The sequence below is a fragment of the Dermacentor variabilis genome, chromosome 4 (assembly GCF_050947875.1).
Source record: "Dermacentor variabilis isolate Ectoservices chromosome 4, ASM5094787v1, whole genome shotgun sequence".
NCBI classification, from domain to species: Eukaryota; Metazoa; Arthropoda; class Arachnida; order Ixodida; family Ixodidae; genus Dermacentor; species Dermacentor variabilis.
In genome coordinates, this window is record NC_134571.1 from 84,974,361 (window position 1) to 84,996,245 (window position 21,885).

Consider the following 21,885-nt stretch of genomic DNA (forward strand, 5'->3'; position numbering starts at 1 on the left):
TGCCCAAACCTGGTGGTGGTGAGAGGTCCTTTAAAGGCCAACTGCAATGAATGATTGGATCTTACAAAAAGCCTAGCGTAGTGAAGAAGATGAAATTAAACATTATTCTTATCATTATTATTAAACATTAAAACAGAGTGGGCATGTCGGCTGGCCATCTGTCAACATCATGACAAACCCCCTTGCATTTTTCACGCAGGTTAGTAATACATATTCAACTATCAAATTTAGCAACCGATTTTTGGTCCAGCTGACGTGCCCCAACTGTGTTTGCTGCTTTCTGTTGTGTATATGAAACACTGCACTGTCCTTACTTATGCTCTGTGGAGACAGAGTGTAATCCTGGTACAAGCACTGAACAGCTTTTACAACAGCTACTTGATGGTCAAAAAGCATGCAGCAAAGATTTGACGCAATAGAGGGAAAACTTAAGGATGTTGAGACATCTCTGGCTGTAGTGAAAGAAGTTCGCGAGAAAATGACCGATATGGAAAGAACAATCCAAAATTTGGAAAGAAAGTTAGTTGAGATCGAGGACCGAGGCAAAAAGAATAATCTAATCATATTTGGTATTCCTGAAAACACTCGGGAAATGCATGAATCTGTCACAGAAAGCGTGGTTGATGATCCATTCCGGAACTAACTGAGCTTGCAAGTACTATCTGTCGAAATAATTCACAGATTGGGAATGAGGAAATTGGATAGACCACGGCCTACGATACTGAAATTGTTCGACCATCGCGAAAAAATGATGGTGCTCAAAAATTGCTTTAAGCTGAAAGGAAGCAGTATATTGATTTCTGAAGATTTTTCAGCCGCAACCAGACAGCTTAGGAAACACCTTTGGGATAACACTGCTGACGCGAGACGTAATGGCAAAAAGGTGAGGTTGGTTCACGATAAAGTTAAAATTGACAATGAATTGTTTGAATGGAACACTGCCGAAATGAAGATTGTCCCTCTTCACAAACACAGAAAAGCGAGTGTACAGCCAAAATGACAAGGAAGCTGCACGGAAAGAACACTTTGTTGTGTAAACATAAATGTCAGCAGCATTGTCAATAAAACGGTGGACCTTGAAACTATTGTGATAACTCATAACCCGGATATATTAGTTATCACTGAAACATGGCTGAACTGCGACATGAGTGACTAAGAAATTTACACTAGTCGGGTCTAGAATTTACAGGAAAAATAGGGGCTCCCACGGCGGCGGTGTAGCAGTTATGTTTTGGGAATCTGTGATTGTGACGAGGTTACCCGATATTGCAGACGTAGAATGTGTTAGAGTAAAATTTGTTTCAGGCGATTTCCACCTTCTGGTAGGGGCATTTTATCGCCCACCAAGTTCACCCAGTGTTTTCTTTGACAAACTTAATGAATTCCTATGTGCACCTAGAAACAGTAAGAGCAATTTATTATTAGTCAGAGATTTCAACGTTCCAGATGTCAGCTGGGCAGACAAGTTCCCTGATGGGAACTCATCACGCTTCCGCTGAACCTCTCGTTGACATCATCCTCCTCCATGCTTTAACTGAACTTGTAAAACTACCAACACGCGTCAATGGAAATAGCACCTCAGTTTTAGATTTATTCCTCGTTAACAATACATTGCTCAAGCGAAACCCAACAGTGCATCTTTTTGAGGGAATATCAGATCACAAAATGACTTGTCTCACAATCCCAGTTAATGTCGTGCCTGAAAAACAGAGAAAAGAGAGGCTAATTCCTTTGTTTGCACAAGCCAGCGATGTCGACGTACTAGATACATTATAGATTGTTCATTTTCTATTTTTGTATCGCAGTACGAATCAAGCAACATATTTGTCGACAGCCTGTGGTGTTTTTTCAAAGACACGGTCTGGCAATGCATGAACAATTTTGTCCCTTGGAAGCGGAGACAGCAGCGTACTACGAATCCTTAGATGACAACAGATATTGCTCGACTGGGAAGAAAAGTAAAAAAAGTAAGTAGGCAGCACCGACGACGCCCCTCTGCTCATAGTGATAATTTATCTGAACTGCGAACTTGACTAAAGCACGACATCAAGAGGGCAAAGGACTATTATCAAAATGTGTCTTTAAAATGTTTTCTTTCTACATCCCCGGAAAAATTCTGGCGACACCTATCTCCAAAGGGAAAAAAATTTATCGCGAGTCTCCTAATTAACGGTATGGCTAGAACTGATAAGAAGGAAATGGCTGATGCGCTGAACAACTACTTCTGCTCGGTGTTCACTGACGATGATGGTATCGTTCCACATTTTTTGACATTTGAAGAAGTACCACCCATTGATGACATCATTATCAGTGAGGAGGGAATACAATCAATTTTGCTTAAACTAGACAGCAAAAAGTAATCTGGGATAGATGGAGTCTGTAACGCTTTCCTATACCGATATGTTGAGTGGTGCGCAAAATTCTTATGTTTAATATTTAGAAAATCATTGTCACACACTGAAATTCTTAGTGATTTGAAATGCACCAGAATAACCCCAATACCCAAAAAAGGTAATCCATCCATTGTTACCTCTTATAGGCCAATTTCTCTTCTCTGCACTAGTGCCAAAGTATTCGAACACACTATTTTCAAACGCATTTCCAGCTCCATTGAAGATAATAAAATAATCTATAGTCGCCAGCATGGTTTCCGACGAGGAGTCTCTACGAAAACACAACTACTAGAGAGCATTCACAACTTTGCAGCAGCGTAGGATAAATCTGGTCAGGTTGATATTGTATTCCTCGACTTCGAGAAAGCTTTTGACCGTATATCGCATCCGAAATTTGTTTTGAAACTAAGACCTCTACTTAAAAACGATTCCCTCCTTACATGGATTGCAGCATACTTGTCTTTTAGGCAGCAATCAGTGTCCGTCGACGATGTCAGTTCAGATTCTGCCTAGGTTCATTCAGGTATCCCCCAAGGTTCTGTTCTTGGGCCGTTATTCTTTTTTATCTTCATAAACGACATTGCTCAAGACATACCCGTAAAAATTCGCTTATTTGCAGACGACTGCATCCTATATAACGAAATCTACAGTTCTGATGACCAGGTTTCTCTTAACAAATCTTTAGCCCAGATTACAAATTGGTGTGCTTCGTGGCATATGCAAATAGACCACAGCGAAACGGTAGCAATGGCAATTACGCATAAGATGAATCCACTTACTTTCACTTATAGTATCAGCGGTAACAATCTGTCTGTAGTTTCAAGCTACAAATACCTAGGGGTAATTATTACATCTGATCTTCAATGGAATGATCACGTCACCTACATACACAAGAAAGCCATGAGACAACTAGTAGGCTACTTACGGTGAACACTTCCCAAAGCTTTAAGCAATGTAAATCTTTTGGCCAATAAAATGTATACAGGGCCACGACTCTAATACGCTGCAGCAGTATCGGATCCGCACACGAAGACGAATATAAGGAAACTAGAAAATATTCGGCAAAAGGCAGCTAGATTCATTTTTAATTCGTACAGCAACAAAACATTGCCAACTGCTCTATTAATTTCTGCAAATCTAGAATCCCTACGAACAAAGATAACCTTGGAATCGACAAAAGCACATACATGAAACCTCTTACGCAGCGTCCCACTCATTCTTTCCATTCAAAAAAAGTTAGCGAAATTTCTTGCAGAACTAACACTTACATGAATTCTTTCTTCCCTCGTACAATCCGTGATTGGAATCGTTTGCCCAGAGAAGTAATCGGGAACTCTTCTGTTGCCGCTTTCACTGCCGCACATCAAAATGTAAAACGATAGTGTCTTATCACCAATAGTCTAGCAACATTCCATGAAAGCGTCACACTTATATCCTGCTTTTCTTTATCTTGGTGTTTTTACAGTCATGTTTTCTTTACACTGTGCATCGCATTGGCATGTATAACGCATATAACCAAATACTTCTCTTTCTTTTTTTTTTCTTTTTTTCTTCACGTTGACAATTGTTGAGCAACGCTCTTGTCTAATGCGTCTTGATGTGTGTTCATATATCTACTATTGCGATATGACCTGTGTTCATATATCCATTATTTTGCCATCTGAAATTATATTATTCAGTGCCGTACTTGACACACCAGTCACTTTTCTCCAGTTCCGTTTGTTTGTATGTGTGCTCTTTTGTTGTTCATGTACATTTGTGCCGAAGTGTAACCCACTCCTGCACTAAGGCCTGGAATTCAGGCTAGCAGTACTTAATAAATAAATAAATAAATAAAATAAAGTAACATTAAACAAGGCTGGAGCTGGAGCTATTGGTCCTAACTATATCGTGGCTGGCTTTCACTTGTTGAACGCTGGGAATAGAACCTTTATTACAATTGGTGAAGGTTCTGGGTATTGATACCACATATATAATATAGTGTAAGTACAGTGCAGACTCTGTGCAAAATTTGACATTTGAAATACAAGTAGATGCATCACAAAAGGCTCATAATGAGACGTTTTCAATAACAAAACATGCCACAATGCCACAATTATCACTCACAAGCAATTCCATCTCGGAATGTTGAGAACCAGCGTAGCTTATCGACGTGTCCTTCGAGGGTAACCTTCAAAAGTTTAATTTCAAGTAAATCAGGGTGTGGCAACCAGCTGCCTTGTCAATTGATTGGTCATACTTAAAATTTGTACACATTCAAGATTGTACATCGCCTGTGTTGCTGTTGGCAGCTTATATACATCGTTATCTTGCTGTCCGGTGTCCAGTGCTGCGAGAAAAAAAGAGAGAGAGAGAGAGGCCTAAATGAACACATATTTTGCTGCCATGAGGCATCCTTCCCAAAACAAAGTGCCATGTGCTGAAGGTTGTCAATAAGCCTTCCCCATCCCCCTCCAAAAGAAAGTATTCAAAGTAGATGAATGTGTTATTCTTACATAGATGCAAATGTATTACTCATCCAATGGATACTACACACATTGATATATTGAATGACCAATGGCTGTGCACAAAGCATAGATAAAATTATTTCTCTCTGCATCACTAGAAGCTGGCACTACTTCCTGCTGGCATGATGTGCAGTGATCATGGCGAATTTCATTTCAACTGCAGAGAGACATGCACAATTGCCTTAACATTGTAGCTTGGTCTGTGGTTCCCTTCCTTGCTGTTGAGCAAGTGAAGCGAGCATGTCGGTGCTGACATTTGCCTGTTCTTGCTCATGTGACCTCGTCCAATTATTCATGATTAAGAATGATTTAACCTGTAGGTTAATCCTCTTCTCTCACATATTTGCCAATTATGCCATCAGTTTTGGGTAGTTTATTAGAGCAGGTGTTCTTGTTTTTTTTTCAAACTCTCACTACATCTATCACACTTCCTTTGCGGCTTCTGAATTTCATCACAGAGCACCCTTTACAACATCATTAACTGCTTCAGCAGTTCTGTGCAGCACTGTAGAAGCTACATGCTTCTTTTACCAATTGGGAGGGCAGACACATCTTAATGGTGCCCTTCCGCACCCTGTCATCTACAACTGCGCAGCGAGATCAGCTGTTGTGATAGCAACAGTAGAAAATTCGTTCCATATTTGCTTTGACATCAAAAAGGCATCCGTGTTCTAGATGTTTTGATACAAAGGAGAAAGAGGGTTGCAGAGATTGCAAAAGTGGAGGGTTCACAAGGAGCATGCGGCCGGCGCATTGCGCAGGATGGTGGCGCCACCTCTTGATTCCTCTTGTAACATCCACTTGTACACGGTGCGCTCGCTGACATTCGTAAGTGCAGACACTTCCTTAATTACAATTTGCATACATCTACCACACTGCTTCTGCACTGTGCTGAGCATGTTCAATGCCAACTTATTGTTTCCTTTCACGTAAAAAAGCAGCTAGGGACGACGCCACAGAAGCGAATCTGCTAATGCTATTTCTGTGAAGGACGAAGCACTACTCAGGGAAGAATCCTCCAAAGTGTTGCATGGTGATGTATGGGGTTACAGCTGTGCCGCAGTAGGTCGCAGTGTTGCAGCTGTGCAGGCTACATGTATAAATTGAGCCGCTGTCAAAGCAACTAATTGTTTGTACTTTTTAAGTGAAAATAATGTTTATAAGGCAGCGTTGCATTTTTTTTCTTTGCATGTTTTCATTCGAACAAGTGGAGAACTCTATTTTCAGTATCATAGAGCTCAATAATTAATTTATTAAAAGTGAAGCAGAATTGTGCAATGAACTGCAGCTGTGACCTGCAGAGACGCTTCCAAGTAAACACCTGCTGACAGGACCATTTGAAAGGGCCATTTAAACATGCAACGAGGTCAGAATTATGGCACTACATCTCGCTCACTAGAATCTGCGCTTACTGGTTGCTAGCCTTGGCTTTGTTGCTAGGAACTACTGAGACAGTATAGTTTCTTGCACGCACATGTGTTATGTACTTGCATTGCCCTCGTCCTCGCCCTCTGACAACCATTTTTGGTGTCCTTACTTCAAATCTTTAGTGCAATCTTTAGTGTACAGCTAATTGCCATGTAACATATTTAAGTGGTAATGACTTTGGCATGCTTGTGCGTTAATTTGATCTCAAGGGAGTGACTGCTTGACACTCTTCTCTGTAGGTAAGTCCACCTCTTACCTTTTACCTCTATAATAGAGCGCGAGAGCTGCATATGCACTCAACCGCGCTGAGAGTCATGCACAGCCACGGTCATGCTAGAAAAGGAGACGGGCACTTTAAAAAAGGAAATGTGAACCTGTCGAGCTTAACGAGAACGTACCTGCTTAATGAGAAAAAAAAAAAAGATTACAGGCAGCGTGGACATCAATTGAAGGTAAGTTTCCTTGATCGTGACTGCTTGTAGTTGTGACATCTTTGACCAGGGGGAAGCTTGGGGAATCTTCGGGCAGCACGATCCACCCTAGAAGAACACAAGAAGGGTGCAATGTCGGATAACCATGAAGCTTATGCATACGGCAATGCGAGCTATATGCAATGTGCCAAAGTAAGGCAAAGAAGCAAATCCGCATTGAACAATGTAATATGCTACAGAGTGAATACAGCAATACTTTAATAAATATCACTTGAACTAGTATTTCTGGTGCACAAAGTAATTGAAAAACTTCAACAGCTGTTACGTTGAACCCTATGCAAAAGTATTCCAGTTGAATTAACTCAGTATGGGGCAACTCAGTTGTACAAGCATTTACAACATGGTTGGTGGCTGTCTTGTATAAGCTGGCCAGTGGTGATACTACACTGCTCAGTGAAATCAGTTATTGCATTCTTAAACTTTTCTTTAAAAACTGTTGCTGGGTAAAGGAGAGAAACAAAGGAAGAAAATTGGGCGGAGACACTTCGGACTGCTTACGTGTGGGAATGCGAAAGCATTATAGTTCCTTTGGTGAAATGCTTTTTTTTCTGCACATTCCTTGTCCGCGCAAGCTCTCGCCTGCATTCTAAGTGTGCCTCTGTAAGACCAAACGAAAATGTGCCGCGCATATCAACGTGCTCACTTGCTTGTGAGGAGCTCATAACCTTAAGGACCGCTCAGCGGCGTTCAGTTAGACATTAATGCTTTTTATTTTATACACTCATGACGTGGCGACATCGCCTCCCAATCAGCTCCACCGTCACATGCCCAATGACGCACGCATCAGGACACACTTCTAGTCAACCAGAACCAGGAGCCGCCGTGGTGTCGGGGCAACGTGCTTGTCTTGCACCTCAGAGGCCCGGATTCAATTCCCACCCAGATCAAAATTTACCAAATTTCCTTTTCAAATACATTAATTTACTTTGTTTACAGGAATCTCCCTGAGAAATTTGAAGTCAATTCAAGCATTTCTTGACATGTTCTTACTCTTCGTGCCGCCGGCCATTTTTTCGTGCCATCTTTCAGTCATGCCAACTGCGCCAATAGATTTTCACATAATGGGACATATAATGCTTGCGCATTAAAAAAATATGTGGCTGAAAGTAGAGCAGGTTCTACATCATTGAAATCCTAGTTGGAGCACAATAGGAACCAGTCAAATCTAACCCAAGTTAACTACTTGCATAAAGCAAATGTTGCGAGGTAACCTAAATTCTAGAATGGTTTAATGCTTGCCTTTATTTCACATCGACAGTACTTTCCACGTAGCACAGTGACTCAGGTTCAGCTTAGGTTGTTCCATTGCACATCCTCGTTGTCTCATTAGCATATGTCCACGCGCAACGTTTGCTGCAGCATGTTCAAAAAGCACCCTACTACTCGCATCCTAAATCTTTTTTTTCTCAATTCTGACTTCTCACTGGTTTGAGACTACGAGGGCGTGACAAATAAATAACAAGAAATACAACACGCACCAGAACTTCCACAGTTCTCCATGGCCACCTCGCTCGTAATTGTGCACACACCAAACTGCCGCATGGCATAGTTCATGCAGTAGAGTGTCTCTTGTGTATTCCGCATTGTGGAGAATCTTTGCTGAGAGCTCCACACGGTAGTTGTAATCAGCCAAATTGAAACATCGGCCCGCTGTTGACGTCAACCGGCTGTTCCAGGAAATTTCGCCTGGAGGAAGCTGTTCGTGGCAAAATGAAAAAATTGATTTGTAGCTGCATTTTGTGAAAACCACACAGAATACAGCCGAACCTTGATATGAAAAACATGGATGCAACGACTTATCAGATGTAGCAGAGCAAACCTAAAATGTATCTCACCTGTTTCAGCATGTAAGTATATGTGCACATAACAAGTGTCAGATATAAAAAAAGGTATTTTCATTTCCGATAAAACTTTCTTCTGACAAGCTTTGACTGTACAGTCAGCTCAAACAAAGTGGGGGTGACCTCTTATTAAAAATCAGAAGTAATAATTTACTTTTATTATTTATTATACCCTCAGGACCAAAGGAATTACATAGGGGAGTGGGGAATAAGTTCATAAATTAAGCACAACAGCATCAGCAAACAATCAAAATATACTAGTATAACTATACAATATCAGTGGATAACAAACCAAAGTAAATAAATATTATTTCTAATAATTCAAACTACATATTTCGACGTACATAGATTACATAAATCAAAGTGCATAAGGGATGTTAATAATCACAGTGCAAAATTCTATGTGAAAGGAGCATTCAAACCACAGTTATAAACACGGGGAAAACAAGTATACTGAAAACAAAATGTCGCATAAGGTTTCTTTAAAACGGTTAGTATCACTTGTGGAGGCAACAGTTAGAGGAAGGTGATTCCACTCATCAGCTGTTTGCAAGACAAATGAGTGTAAGGAGGAGGAGGATCTACAAGATGGAATACCAACTTTGTGTTGGTGATCAAGCCAAGATGATATGTAATGTGGTGCCGTAAGAAGCCTGTTTCATAGTATGGGATGATGATGTACCTTATGAAAGAGAGAGAGAGCCGCAAGTGTTTATGCCACAATGCTAAGGGTGCTAACTGTACTTCAGACTTCATTGTGGTGATGCTGGCTGTCGTGTTATAGTTGGAGAACATGTATCATGCGGAGTTGTTCAACGCCATTTCCGCTGAATAAATTGTATTATTTGGCTAGGATTCCAAACTGAGGCGGCGTATTCGAGTTTAGGCCGGATAGCATCAGTCTGAGAGACTGGCGCATGTGAAAAATTGCGTTGGAGGTAACCTAATTATATCTATTAGCGTTGCTTATTACGTGTGCAATGTGTGTCCTTTAGGTAAGGTCAGATGAGACGTGAACACCGACGAACTTACAGGATGAAATGCAATCGAGTGGGATGTTGTCTATGTAATAGGCTGGTGGAGTGTTACTAAATCTGGATACCCACATTGACTTACATTTGCTAGTATTTAATTCCAAGCGCCATGTTTTGCACCACGCACTGATAGCATTAAGATCAGATTGAAGAGTGGCTGTATCATAGTTAGTAGTTACTTCTCGAAATATTATGCAGTCATCAGCAAAGAGATGAATATATGAGATGCTATACAAGAAGGTAAGTCATTAATATAAATTAGAAATAGCAGCGGTCCAAGGTCAGAGCCTTGCGGCACGCCAGAGGAAACCAGATTAGAGGGAAAGTCAATGCTGTTAGCAGAAATGAACTGAGAACAACTTGACAGGAAACACTCAAGCCAAGTAAGTAATTGGGGATCAAGGTTAAGCATATTCAGTTTACACATTAGTACATTATGACAAACTTTATCAAATGCTTTCTAAAAATCTAGAAATATACAATCCGCAAGAGAAGAATGATCAAGAATGGCAAGCAGCTTAATGTGTAAACAATATTAGCTGTGTTTCGCATGCATAAGTTTTGCAAAAGCCATGTTGTGAGTGTGTGAAGAAGGAATTAGAGTCGAGAAAGTTAGCAAGATTAGAAAATAAGATATGCTGAAGAAGTTTGCATGGGATACTAGTGAGCAAAATGGGACGATAGTTAAGTGGAGAGTGCCTATTACCTGTTTTATGAAGTGGAATCACCTTTCCTATCTTCCATTCTGCAGGGATAGAACCCATGTCAAATGACTATTCAAAAATATTGTTCGTATAATGGAACTATACTCGCTTGTGCATTTCAAGAACTTCGGACTGATCGCGTCGCAACCAGGGGAATAAGAAACTTTCAATCTATTAATTAGATGTTCTACACCACACAGGTCTACTGTAATCGGACACATTGAAGTGGAATTACTTTACTTTTAGTTCTTGCACCAGCTGTAACATCTCTAAAAATCTACCCAAAATAGTGAAATTTGGCTCAGAGGCTTTATTATAGCAGCGTAAACAATGTATTGAAAATTAAATTCTGGGATATTACGTGCCAAAAACAATGTACGATTATGAGGCACGCCGTAGTTGGGGACACCGGGTTAATATTGAACACCTGGGGTTCTTTAACATGCATGTAAGCAATATATCCTCTTGTAGGCCTGGACATTTGAAGAGCATTACATTAAAGATAAAAACCTAAGGTACCTCCAGTTTTACGATATTGGCATCAACAGAATGCAACAAAGATTTTTTTTCCCACCTGAATCACTAAGGAAGCCGCACCTTACACTCTATGCCACAGAATATATCTGTGGCGCAATTCTTTATTACCGAATTTTGCACTTAAAAATGTGGCGAGCTCAGTTACTGCATTGACAAATGCTGCAGAAAACCGAACTTCTTGGTTACAGGAGGCTGCGAATAATAGCTTGAGTGCAGCTCAGCAAAACGAAGGGGAATGGAGGTGATGACTTAAATGGATAAGAAATATCCTTCGTGGGCTTTAGTCACAATTGTCTGAAGCACTACAGTGGTTTGCGTGTGCCTGTGGAGCTTTAACGTGGTAGTGCAGCTGAAGCAGTGCTCGAGCATATGGCTCACCCGGTGCGGAGCACAGCTATTAAGACATTTCAGCATAACACAACCGGTGATTCATTACCAGAAAGTGTGTCCGCACGGAGTGGTAACACATCACTCATGCCACTGTTGCTAATTAGTGCTGTCTAATCAATTGTTCTCTGTGGGGTTGTTTGTTTTGCTGTGTGCTAAAGAATGAATCAAAACCAACCAGCTCAGCGTTATCGCACTATTCTAAGCCGCAGTATACAGCTACAGCAAGCATCATTACTTCTCGTTATAAAAGTAATACACATGTTATTTTACGAGTCATCAAATAAACTCCACTGCATTATATGAATGCAAATAGAGATAGTTACGGCCTACCCAATGGGACAAAAGTATGTTATACAACACTGGCCCCGCATTCCTGGCCAACATTGCCAAGGTCTACCCGAAGTTGGCTACAATAATGGGCTCGAGTTTGGCAACTGACACTGGCCTAATGTCAGCAGACATCTGGCCACTAACACAGGGGAGAATGCATTGGCCAACACTGTGCTATTGCAGAAGGCTACTTCACTCTTAGAAAAAAAAAGTTTATTGTAGTTCCTATAACCTAGTAACTTCAGTACTTAACGATATTGCAGATTTGTTACACGTACAAACTAGAAAAGGCAGTTATGGCTGCTAATGGGGCTCAGTTGACAGCTAACAAACAAACCGACCATTACAACATTACCACGATCAGCAGCCTAATTATGCCTATCCAGTGTATGAGCACCACTTCCATTTTATGGTGTCGCTTCTGTCCTTAAAGCTCATTCAAAGAAAAAATAAGAAGAAGAAATAAAAAATTAGAACCAAATAATTGCATTTTTTTATCATATTCACTACACCATGAAATAAGATATGCACACAAAGACAAATGATAAAAAAGAAACAATGCATTGCATGTACAGCAAATGGGTTACTATGCAACATGTCTTTGAAGGCGTACTGACATGACATTTTTATTTATCATTCAACTGCGTTAAATGAAAGTCCAAGCCCTCTAAATCGAAGAAAAAATGCTGGCAAATGTCAGACCACCCTAAACCATTTACAATAATAGTTGTTTTTTACAAACCAGTTCTGGTTTCAGTACGCAGGCTGAGGATGTGTCATGATACAGCACATGATATGTTGGCTTGCTCCATTTGTGCAATTACTGACCAGCACATGTGAGAAGAAACGCATGCAGGCACCTTGTTTATGTTTTATAAAGTACATAATCATACCTAGCCTTACTACTACGCATATGACAACAAATTTGCGGTGTCATAACATCACAATGATGTCGATGACATCCGGTCTAGCTTCTTGAGACCAACTTTATTTATCAAATTAAAATGATTGTTTTCTAACCTTCATAACTGTTAACTGGTATACTACCATGTGCAAAAAGCAGGCAGTAGAGTTTCTGTGACTGTGAAAATATGAGTCTGCACTCCTCTAAGAGCAACCTCATGTGTGTTTATGGCTGCACTTTTTAGAGAATAGTTCCGTCTTACTGAGCACATATGTATTTAAACAAATACACAAGGTTACGAAACTAAATTTTTATTAGCTATTGTCAGCACATGTGTGCTGCAAGGTAGCACACAGCTTTTAATCCAGGTTGTTGAAAGTAACTAGAGCCCATGTCAATGTTACACTAAGACTGCCATCGCCAATATAATAGACCATGACCACGGGCAAAACAGGTAGTTGCCTTTACTAACTTAACTTTCATGCGCCTGTGAATATCATGCACTAGTAATTAAATAGCCAGTAAAAGATAACTCTTTTTAAGAAGGATTAATCAATAAATCTAATTAAATGGCTCTTTGTTAGTGGCACCAACTGCATCAGTGCGTCATAGAGGTGGTAACTGATGTGGTTATATTACAGCCAACTTCCGTTAATTCGACCCTGATGGGACCGGCGAAACTGATCTAATTATCCGGTGGGTCGAATTAAACAAGATGCAGACAAAAATGCCAAAACACACTGCCGATTCATTTGGCAGTATTTGCTCGAGTTTAACACGCATCAGAATCAAACGTACGGTAATGTTATATGTGTCCAAAATAGAAAACTAACGTAGAAATGACTCAAAGCTTCTAAGTAAAGTAGAAATCTAAAGTGCGCCCAATTTTTCAGAATGGCAGCTGGTTTCCAAAAGTCAGGTTTGGCGCAATGCAGAAATGTTATGCAGTAAAGTGTATAAACGCCCCGAAGATGCTTTGTTTTTGCATCCGTTTGCACCCCGCAGGCAATTTTGGCCCAATATTCTCGGAAAACAAAAAGCGCCTATTAAAGTCAGCTTAATACCGTAATCAGACATTGTGAGCTACCGTTATTGCTTGAAAATCTTCCTAGGGTGGGCCGAAAAGAGGCATTTTTGACAGGAGATGGCATGTGTTCAACAGATTCACTGTCCCTAAGCTCCGCCGATACAGACAATGCCACTAAATGGGTCATTAGTGGGGTCGCCATATGGGTCAGGCGAGTGCCAATTTTAAGGTTGAAATAACAAACATTTAGGCCCATAAAAATGCATCGGTGCCTGCCGGGATCTTCGGTCGGGATCGGATTAACCGGAGTCAAATTAACGGAAGTCTACTTTGTAAACTTTTTGCTTGCAGTTCCTTTTCATTAAAATTTTTAAAGAGCGTCGAGATAATGTAAGTAATCAAATTTTAATCAGCCAATTATTACAGCAGAAATGCATAACATTTACTGTGAATGCCTCATTATGGCATCTGAGCTGCCCAAGTCTTCATGGAAGTATTGCAGATGAAGTTTCACACAATGTACAATTTTACGACAAATGCTGCTAATTTATAGCTTCAGGCAAATAAATTCTATGTTGGGTTGCCTTCAGGAGCATAAATTTGTATTTGAGTCATGACCTTTACCAGCCTACAAGTTTTAACTTGCACCCACATAAAATCTACATGTCTTATCATCCACATAAAAAAGTTTGCTCGCATTCATGCTTTGACCTGCTAGAGCCAACACTGGTTTCACATAATCAAAAACATTAGACCAACTATTGAAGCCCAGCCTTTTGCCAACATGAACAATGGCCGAATAAGAGTGACCTGGGTCCTGCCTTGCCTGGCTAGCTAAACTAGCTGAATGGTTCCAAACTTGTTGATTGTCAGCCATTGGTCATGTTCTCAGCTGTTGTTAACATATTATTCCTGTCACATTGCAAAGCAGTGTGTCATTTTTGCACATGGTAAATGTAGCACAGCATCACACACAGAGCAACAAGAAGCACACAATACAGTGTGTACTTCCTTATGCATTCAATTTCAAAAAATGACATTTAACATGCACCGATCTTTAAAAAAGATGTGGTGCATCTCTTTTCGAGATGATTGCAGACTTTATGCTATTTGCAATCTATCTTATCATTAGTGCACAATTATTGATGACTTGTTTTATGTAATGGCTATTACTACAGGTGGTATGCACCCAGTGACCCAAGGTGGTGCCAAAGAGGTTCATTGAACGGCGGCACATATTGGTCCAACAGTTTATTTTGAACTCGGTTCACTCAGCACAGCAGCCCAATGGTAGCCTACCCAATTAACCATGTACTACCCGGTGACCCAAGTTTGTGGCAAAGAGCTTAGGAATGGACACCCACACACACATGCATACATAGAGACATACTGTAAACTGGTCATAGTTCTCAAAGAATGCCAGTAGAATTAATAATGCGAACTAATTTTGCTAGAGTATGTTTGTCTAGGCCACAGCAGAGTTGGGTAACGAGAAGGAAACATGAAGAATAAAAATGGGCTGAAGCACATACAGCAGGCATTACCAAGTCCATTATGCAAAAAAGAAGTGAGGCGTGCAGAGAGGACACAAGAGTAGAGAAGTGGACAACACGAACGCCAAGACGAACGCCAACACGAACACCAAGTCATAAACGACTGCTTGCTGTTATACTAGAAACAAAGAGTGTACATTCGTTGCATTCTACCGGTAATAACATATTGAGCAGAAACTTGGAGGTTAACAAAGAAGGTTGAGAAGAAGCTAAGGACAGGGCAATGAGTGACTGAACGAAAAAGAAAAATAGATGTAATGTTAAGAGACAGGAGACAGTAAATGAGGGGGAACCGATATCCACATTGAGAGTAAGGGGAAAAAACAGAGCTGGGTAGGCTGTGTATAGCACAAGGCAGATAACCGATGGTCTATTAGAGATACAGAATGAGTGCCAAGGGAAAGGAAGCACACTCAAGGAAGTAAGAGAAATAGTGTGATGAAATTAGAAAATTTGCAGGTATAACTTGAAATCGGCTAGTGCAAGACAAGGGTAATTTGAAATCACTAGGAGAAGCCTTTGTCGTGCAGTGGACATAAAAGTAGGCTGATGATGATGAAGACACTAACTTTTCATTACCATTTTGGTCACAGATCAGCATGAGGAGATTTCGCTTTGTATAAATACTCTACTCGAAAGATCCATACTTTTGCCATGAGAACACAGTCTGCTAAAAGACCAATGTGACACCCTCATTTGCAACAGCTACGCATTGCAACACTTACCTTGTGAGCAAAGATCTCCCTGTTAAAAAGTAAAAAAAGGGCATTTGAGAGGTCCTCCCGAGAGTCCTTGAATCGCTGCCTAAATTTGAGCGTGTCGGGATGACACTTGTCCAGTGGTGTGCTATCAGACAGAGATTCAAGAAACCAGGCGTCCTCGTCCAGTAGCGCCTTTGCTGTGGTGCATGGCGTCACGACACGTGAGGGAACAGCCGGCTTCCTCTCCTTCCTCTCCACAGATGTTTTCAATTCATCTTCGCTGCTGGAGCTATTCAGAAAGGAGGGGCGCCGCCTGCAAACAGATGTTGCTGTGTTGCTAGAATAACCACGAGCACTACAAAAAGATTTTAATTTACATGAACCCGTGAATGGTGATTACATTTTGCATCTCAAAGCAGATGCACAGGAAGTGACTAGAGTGAGGTCAGCATACCTAGCCAGCACAATATTCAGAGTTATAGCTGAGCCAAGATTTATTGCGTTTTGGGCAGCAGCACAATTTTGGTTAAGCAATGTTAGAAGTTCATCTACGTGTGCAGTAATTGAAGGCTCCTTATAATGGTTGCAAAAATTTGGCATATATGCACAAAGCATAGGGCTGCCAGCCTCACAAATTGCATCGTTAGACCAAGCTATAGCCGAACATGAATGAAAAAATCTCAGCTTAATGGCAGCTTAATGAAGTTCTCAATCTGACAATTTTTTATTCACTTAGAATGCTTGACAAGAGGACTCTGCATTCTTATATTTCCTTTGGCAAAATACTTTCTGTTGCAGTCTTCACTACAGTGGCCGTAGAGCATGGTAGTAACAACATACTTTGCACCATCTTTCAGGACATAAGCCAACATTTACAGTGTAATACATGATACACAGCACACATTTACACAAAGGAGGAAAGGGGGACAGAAATGCAAATGCCCTGTATGTATGGGGTTCTCCCGACTGGCTTTCAGATTAAAGATATGCTGCCACCACAGCATCAGTCACACTGAGGTTTCATGCTTGTGGTGCTACTTCAGTTGCACTTTTCCAGCTCAAGTAGGACCCCCAAAATTGTGTGAAAATCTTCAACTCTTTATTTTTTGGTTTTCACAAATGCAGGAAATACAACTTCAAGAGAGATAAGTAGTAGTTTCTGTGACATATAAGCCAGATGTCGCATGCTTTTAACAAACCAAGTTTTTTCTGGCTTTGACATGAGGTACCAATTGTGAGCATTCATTCAAAGCTGAAAGTTGCAGTTTGCCAGCTGCACAATAGGGGACATACATTGTGTACAAATGCACTGTTTAAGCATGCATCTGCTAAGAACACAAGTGCACTCGTTTGCAAAAAAATTTGCTGTTTGGTTACAACATATGGATCGACTAGATGCAACATGAACTCTGCAAGTATGTTCCTGTCGTCATTAGACAATTTTACCTGTCATACATATTACACTTCACGGAATACAGAATTACAGAAAAGATCCACACAAGCACTGTGGCACCATCTTGTGGCACAAAATTTAATCATAGATTATGTAGAACTATTGTTGCAGTGAGTAACTATGTTCTACTTAGCTGCTGGCGTAAAGCAGTCGCTTAATCATCAACATGTATATCGTTTCTTACTTTTTTTTTTTTATGAGAACAACAGTGCAAAGATGTTTTTAACGTATTGTTGTTAGACAAAGTGTCCCATTGCTGCCCACGTCTCCAGTGAGCAAACTTTCCATTAAAGGTGAAATGCATATGGATAGGCTAAAACCCTATTATCACTCCTAGTGTGGTACAACTCAAATGAAAGACATTCATCATTTGAGCTCTTAACAGTAATCAAAGGCAAAATATGCGGCAAACATAAATATGAGAAATTGTCTCAGTTCTGCACCCTAGATAATGTGCAGCAAGTCATCTCATGGAAGAAGCAAGCTTTGCTCATGCAAAATGTACAGCTGTGTTCAATATTGGCTGCAACAAAGTGCTTGTGGTTGAAGGGGCCTTAAGGCTGCATAGCAGCGCCGATACTGGAAAAATTGGAGAATCAAGCACCGTTACAATTACTGGTATTTATTAAACCAATTTTTCTTACACGAGCACAGCCATGCAGATTTGAAAAGTTTCCAGGTTATTCAGCTCTTGGTCAGAGCTCGCATGACTCACGCTTTCAATGACCAAAAGCTTCGGGAGGAGAAGAAATGATGTCCTTAATTCTCTGCAACTTTGCATTGCCATTAGAGTTCCATGCGAGCCCATCACCCTACAACTCAAAAGCTGCTCTAGGCATGCACACAGCGGTACAAAGGTTCTATAGACATCTATGCATCTATAGACATCTATGTGCCTCACTTATGTATCAGCTGTTATCAGTGCAAACATTCGCTGATAACATGCAGCTGGGAATGTATGCATATATACAGTTGGTCACAAAGGTTTAAAGGACATGGGATTTGCAAAAAAGCTGAGTTCCCATAAAGCCTTGGCACACAGATTCGAATCCATCGTTTCTGCGAGCAGCAGTTCTTGCAGTCTACACAGAGGTCAACTAAACTGGAAATGTCCAGCCCGCGCGCTGCAATATGATAGCGCATGAGCGCAGTCACATGCTTTTGTTTCACATTTCGATGGCTTTCTTTAAACGCCGAAAAAAAAATTCCCACGCAGCATGTACGTTGTCACAAAAAATTCGATCGGTTGTTTCTTGATCCCCTTTACAACGTAAAAAAAAAAAAAACGCACTTGACCCTAAAGTGAATATTTAAAATTCTGCATAAATGATATTAGTTATTTACCTAATTAAGCGGAATATAAGAAATACGCTAAGAAGCACCACTTGACGGTAAACCATATGTCGTTGGTTTCATTCTCCTGCGGTTCACCAGTTTTTCTTTAAATCCTTGGTTCAAGTTACGTGAAACACCCAGTATATAGATCACCAGTGGCGTAGCAACAGGGGGGGCCGGGGGGCCGTGGGCCCCGGGTGCAAGGGGCCAGTGGGGGGAGGGGGGGTGCCATATACGTCTGAAGACTCCTATCCCGCCGGCTAAACCCAGGGGAGGGGGGTGACAGAAGGCCTATGGGCCCCGGGTACCAGACGACCTAGCTACGCCCCTGTAGATCACCGCCAGTGCAAACTGCTGTACAAGGCCAAATGTGAATGTATACATCGAAGAAATTCTTGTAAACTGTTTTCTGACAGAACTTATTTGACAATACAAAGGCTAAACACATCCTAGTAATGCACAGAAGGAACAAAATCAATCAGAGTTAACATACTGACCTCCATTCAACAGTCTTTTCTCCCACATCGCTGCAATATGGATAAAGTGGGAACTTGGGCGAGTTGGTGATTCCATATCGACATGACTGCACAGCGCAAAGGACGAGGACAGAAGAAAGGACATATAACACAGGCACGTTTGTCCTATGCGATGTGCAGTCATGCAAAATGGAGTAATAAAACGCCTCAAGAAAAAAATGGCCCTATATAATAACTGAACATACATGCAAGATTTTTGACAGCTCACCGAGCAGATGACCAGCAATGACGACCCAGCAACGGACGCTTCTGAGGTGTGACAAAATTTGGAGCGTCCTTCACTTTGGGAGAGAGTCTCAGCGCTCTTTCAAACGCCTCGGACAGCTTCTCATCACATGCCATGCTTACGGGTATCTGCTTGGATGGGACAATAAAAAAGTTTTCTAAGCACTTTTGCTGGCAAACACTACACAGGGCCTCCTCGGTTCGCGTGGACTGCGCGGAAATTCAGTGACAGTGCAGGAACACGCATGTATTGCTACCGGTACTACGTACAGTGCGGCAACCCGCTAACCAGTTCAAAAGGATATTCACAGCTACACGAAAGAACACCTCTCACCACAGCTATCACACGATAACACCATATAATAAAGAACCAACACCACATTCAACTCGTTGAAACTTTCCGCTTGCTAATTCGTATATGTCACGTGATAACATGGATGGATGTATAGATAGATGGATGGATGGCGGCTAAATCCTTTGTAATGGTCAGCGGCTGAAGCCACCTAGCCTTTTACTCCCCCCTTTTTTTTTTGTTTATATTTCCCTTTTCCTTAAACTTTAGTTTTCACTCCCCCCCCCCAAATAAATAGCTAAAATACTATAGAAAACATTAGCTCCCCGATTTAGGGTATTATCTCATCTCTCCCTTGACTTTTTTCACCAATCCTCTAGCTTTCCCTTCATTACTCAGGGTAGGGCGAAGTTCTGTGCATATCAGCACAATGTGCCCTGTGGTCTCAATTTCGGCTCTGCAAGCAGTGCATAAAAGGTCCACGTCTTCAAATTTAGCCCTGTATGTTTTTGTTCTCAAAACCCCCGACCTAGCTTCGAATAATAGTGAGCTGCCCCGCGAGTTAAGAGCTCTCTCTACATCTCTACCTGTTTTTGTGTCAGCTAGCGCTGGCTTTCTGAGCATTCTTTCTTCCCACCTTTGTCTTTACGTCTCCTTCACCTTCTTTCCCACACTATAACCATGTTGGGCCCCCTCTCTCAGCTGTAGGTATCTAAACCTCAGCTTCCTAGTTCTGAGTGTCCACATTGTGTTCAATCTTTTCATGCATAGATATTTGTACACTTCTTCCGCCCACCTTTTTTCCCCCAGTACTGCCAGTCTCTGTTCATATTTTGGCTTACTAATTGCCTCTCTACCTTCCAATGACGCCCATCTCATGTCCGCCCTGAACTCCCTCATTCGGTGCGTTCCCGTGCGCCCCTAAGGCCAACCTGCCTACACTCATTCTCTGTCTTGTTTCCATGCATGCCTGAACTTCCGATTTCATGCACAGTACTGAATTTCCGAATGTGAGGTCAGGTACCATAACCCCTTTCCATACCCATCTAACCAACTCGTACCTATTATAGTTCTATAGTGCCTCGTGTTTCATTACAGCTAGCTGAGTTTCTTTCCACTTTTTCAATCATATATAATTTTTTCATGTTCTCCCAAGTACTTTTTTCCCTCGTTTAGCCATATACGGACGGAAAAAACTTTAATGAGCAAAGGACCTGCGAGATTGCCAGCCCGGGCTCAGGCCACCCGAACATTATGCACGCGACACATTATGTGCGGCGAGCTTCCTCCATGGGTGAGTCATAGCACCGCTGCTCGGGCCCGCTGGATAGCCCATAGTTGGTCGTGTAATTCCGAGCTAGTCAAAGCACTTAGCCATCGCTCCTCGAGAAGGTCCGGTTCTATGTTGTCCTCTACATATATCGATCTGATCTTTGTGCGCTTCCATAAGATGTGTGCCATGTCTGCGTGCTCGTGCTTGCAGAGCTTGCAGCTTGCGTCTGGGTATTGTGTTGAATTTACGTACTCTGTTTAAATGTACTGGGTTTCGGAACGTTCTGGTTTGCAACCTTCTCCAATCTGTTTCTTGAGATCTGTCGAGTTGTTTGTGGGGTTGTGGGTATGCTTCTCTTTGTTTCGTATAGTGTGTCATTATGTCGTGGTACGTGACCAGTCTGTCCCTGTGATTTTGCCATTTTTGAAGTCTTCTGCTCTGCGGTTCAGGATTTTGGCCGCCTCGGTGGAGACCTAGCCCTTCGTGAAGTTCCTAATAGCCGTCTTGGAGTCGCTGATTATTGTTTTGTCTCGTTGCCGAGCGTTGATTATAGCCAATGCGATTGCCGTTTCTTTCGCTGCCTCCGACGATCTGGTCCTTACGGAGCCCGCACTCACTGTCTTTCCTTTTGTGCATACGATCGCCATTACACTCCCTGGAGGGAGTTACTTCTGTCAGTGCCGACCACGACCTACTTATACAGTAGGTCGTGGTGCCGACACCCACATTGTCGTCCCGGTTTCGAGGGTACCGGGCGGCGTCTACGAAGAGCATCCCCTGCCGCGCGCCGTGGTTTTTGAGAATAATTTTTGCGCGGCATTTTCTTCTATCGACATTGTGCACGGGGTGCATGTTCTTCGGTATATTTTCCGTGTTTATTGCGGCTCGGACGTCTGGGTGAATCCGCGTCTGGGGCCGTTCATTCCGTGGT

General features: G+C 41.6%; 1 protein-coding gene across 1 annotated transcript; it reads right to left on the reverse strand.

The window, feature by feature from the left end:
• Positions 1-4,588: 4,588 nt before the first annotated feature.
• LOC142579461 (germ cell nuclear acidic protein-like) lies at positions 4,589-19,822 on the reverse strand. The gene is made up of 5 exons (XM_075689653.1): positions 19,373-19,822; positions 15,865-16,153; positions 8,298-8,515; positions 6,727-6,867; positions 4,589-4,722 (listed from the first exon to the last, which is right to left on the reverse strand). The coding sequence occupies exons 1-4, from the start codon at positions 19,504-19,506 to the stop codon at positions 6,771-6,773; spliced, it is 738 nt and encodes a 245-aa protein (XP_075545768.1). The 5' UTR covers positions 19,507-19,822; the 3' UTR covers positions 4,589-4,722; positions 6,727-6,770.
• Positions 19,823-21,885: the final 2,063 nt, after the last annotated feature.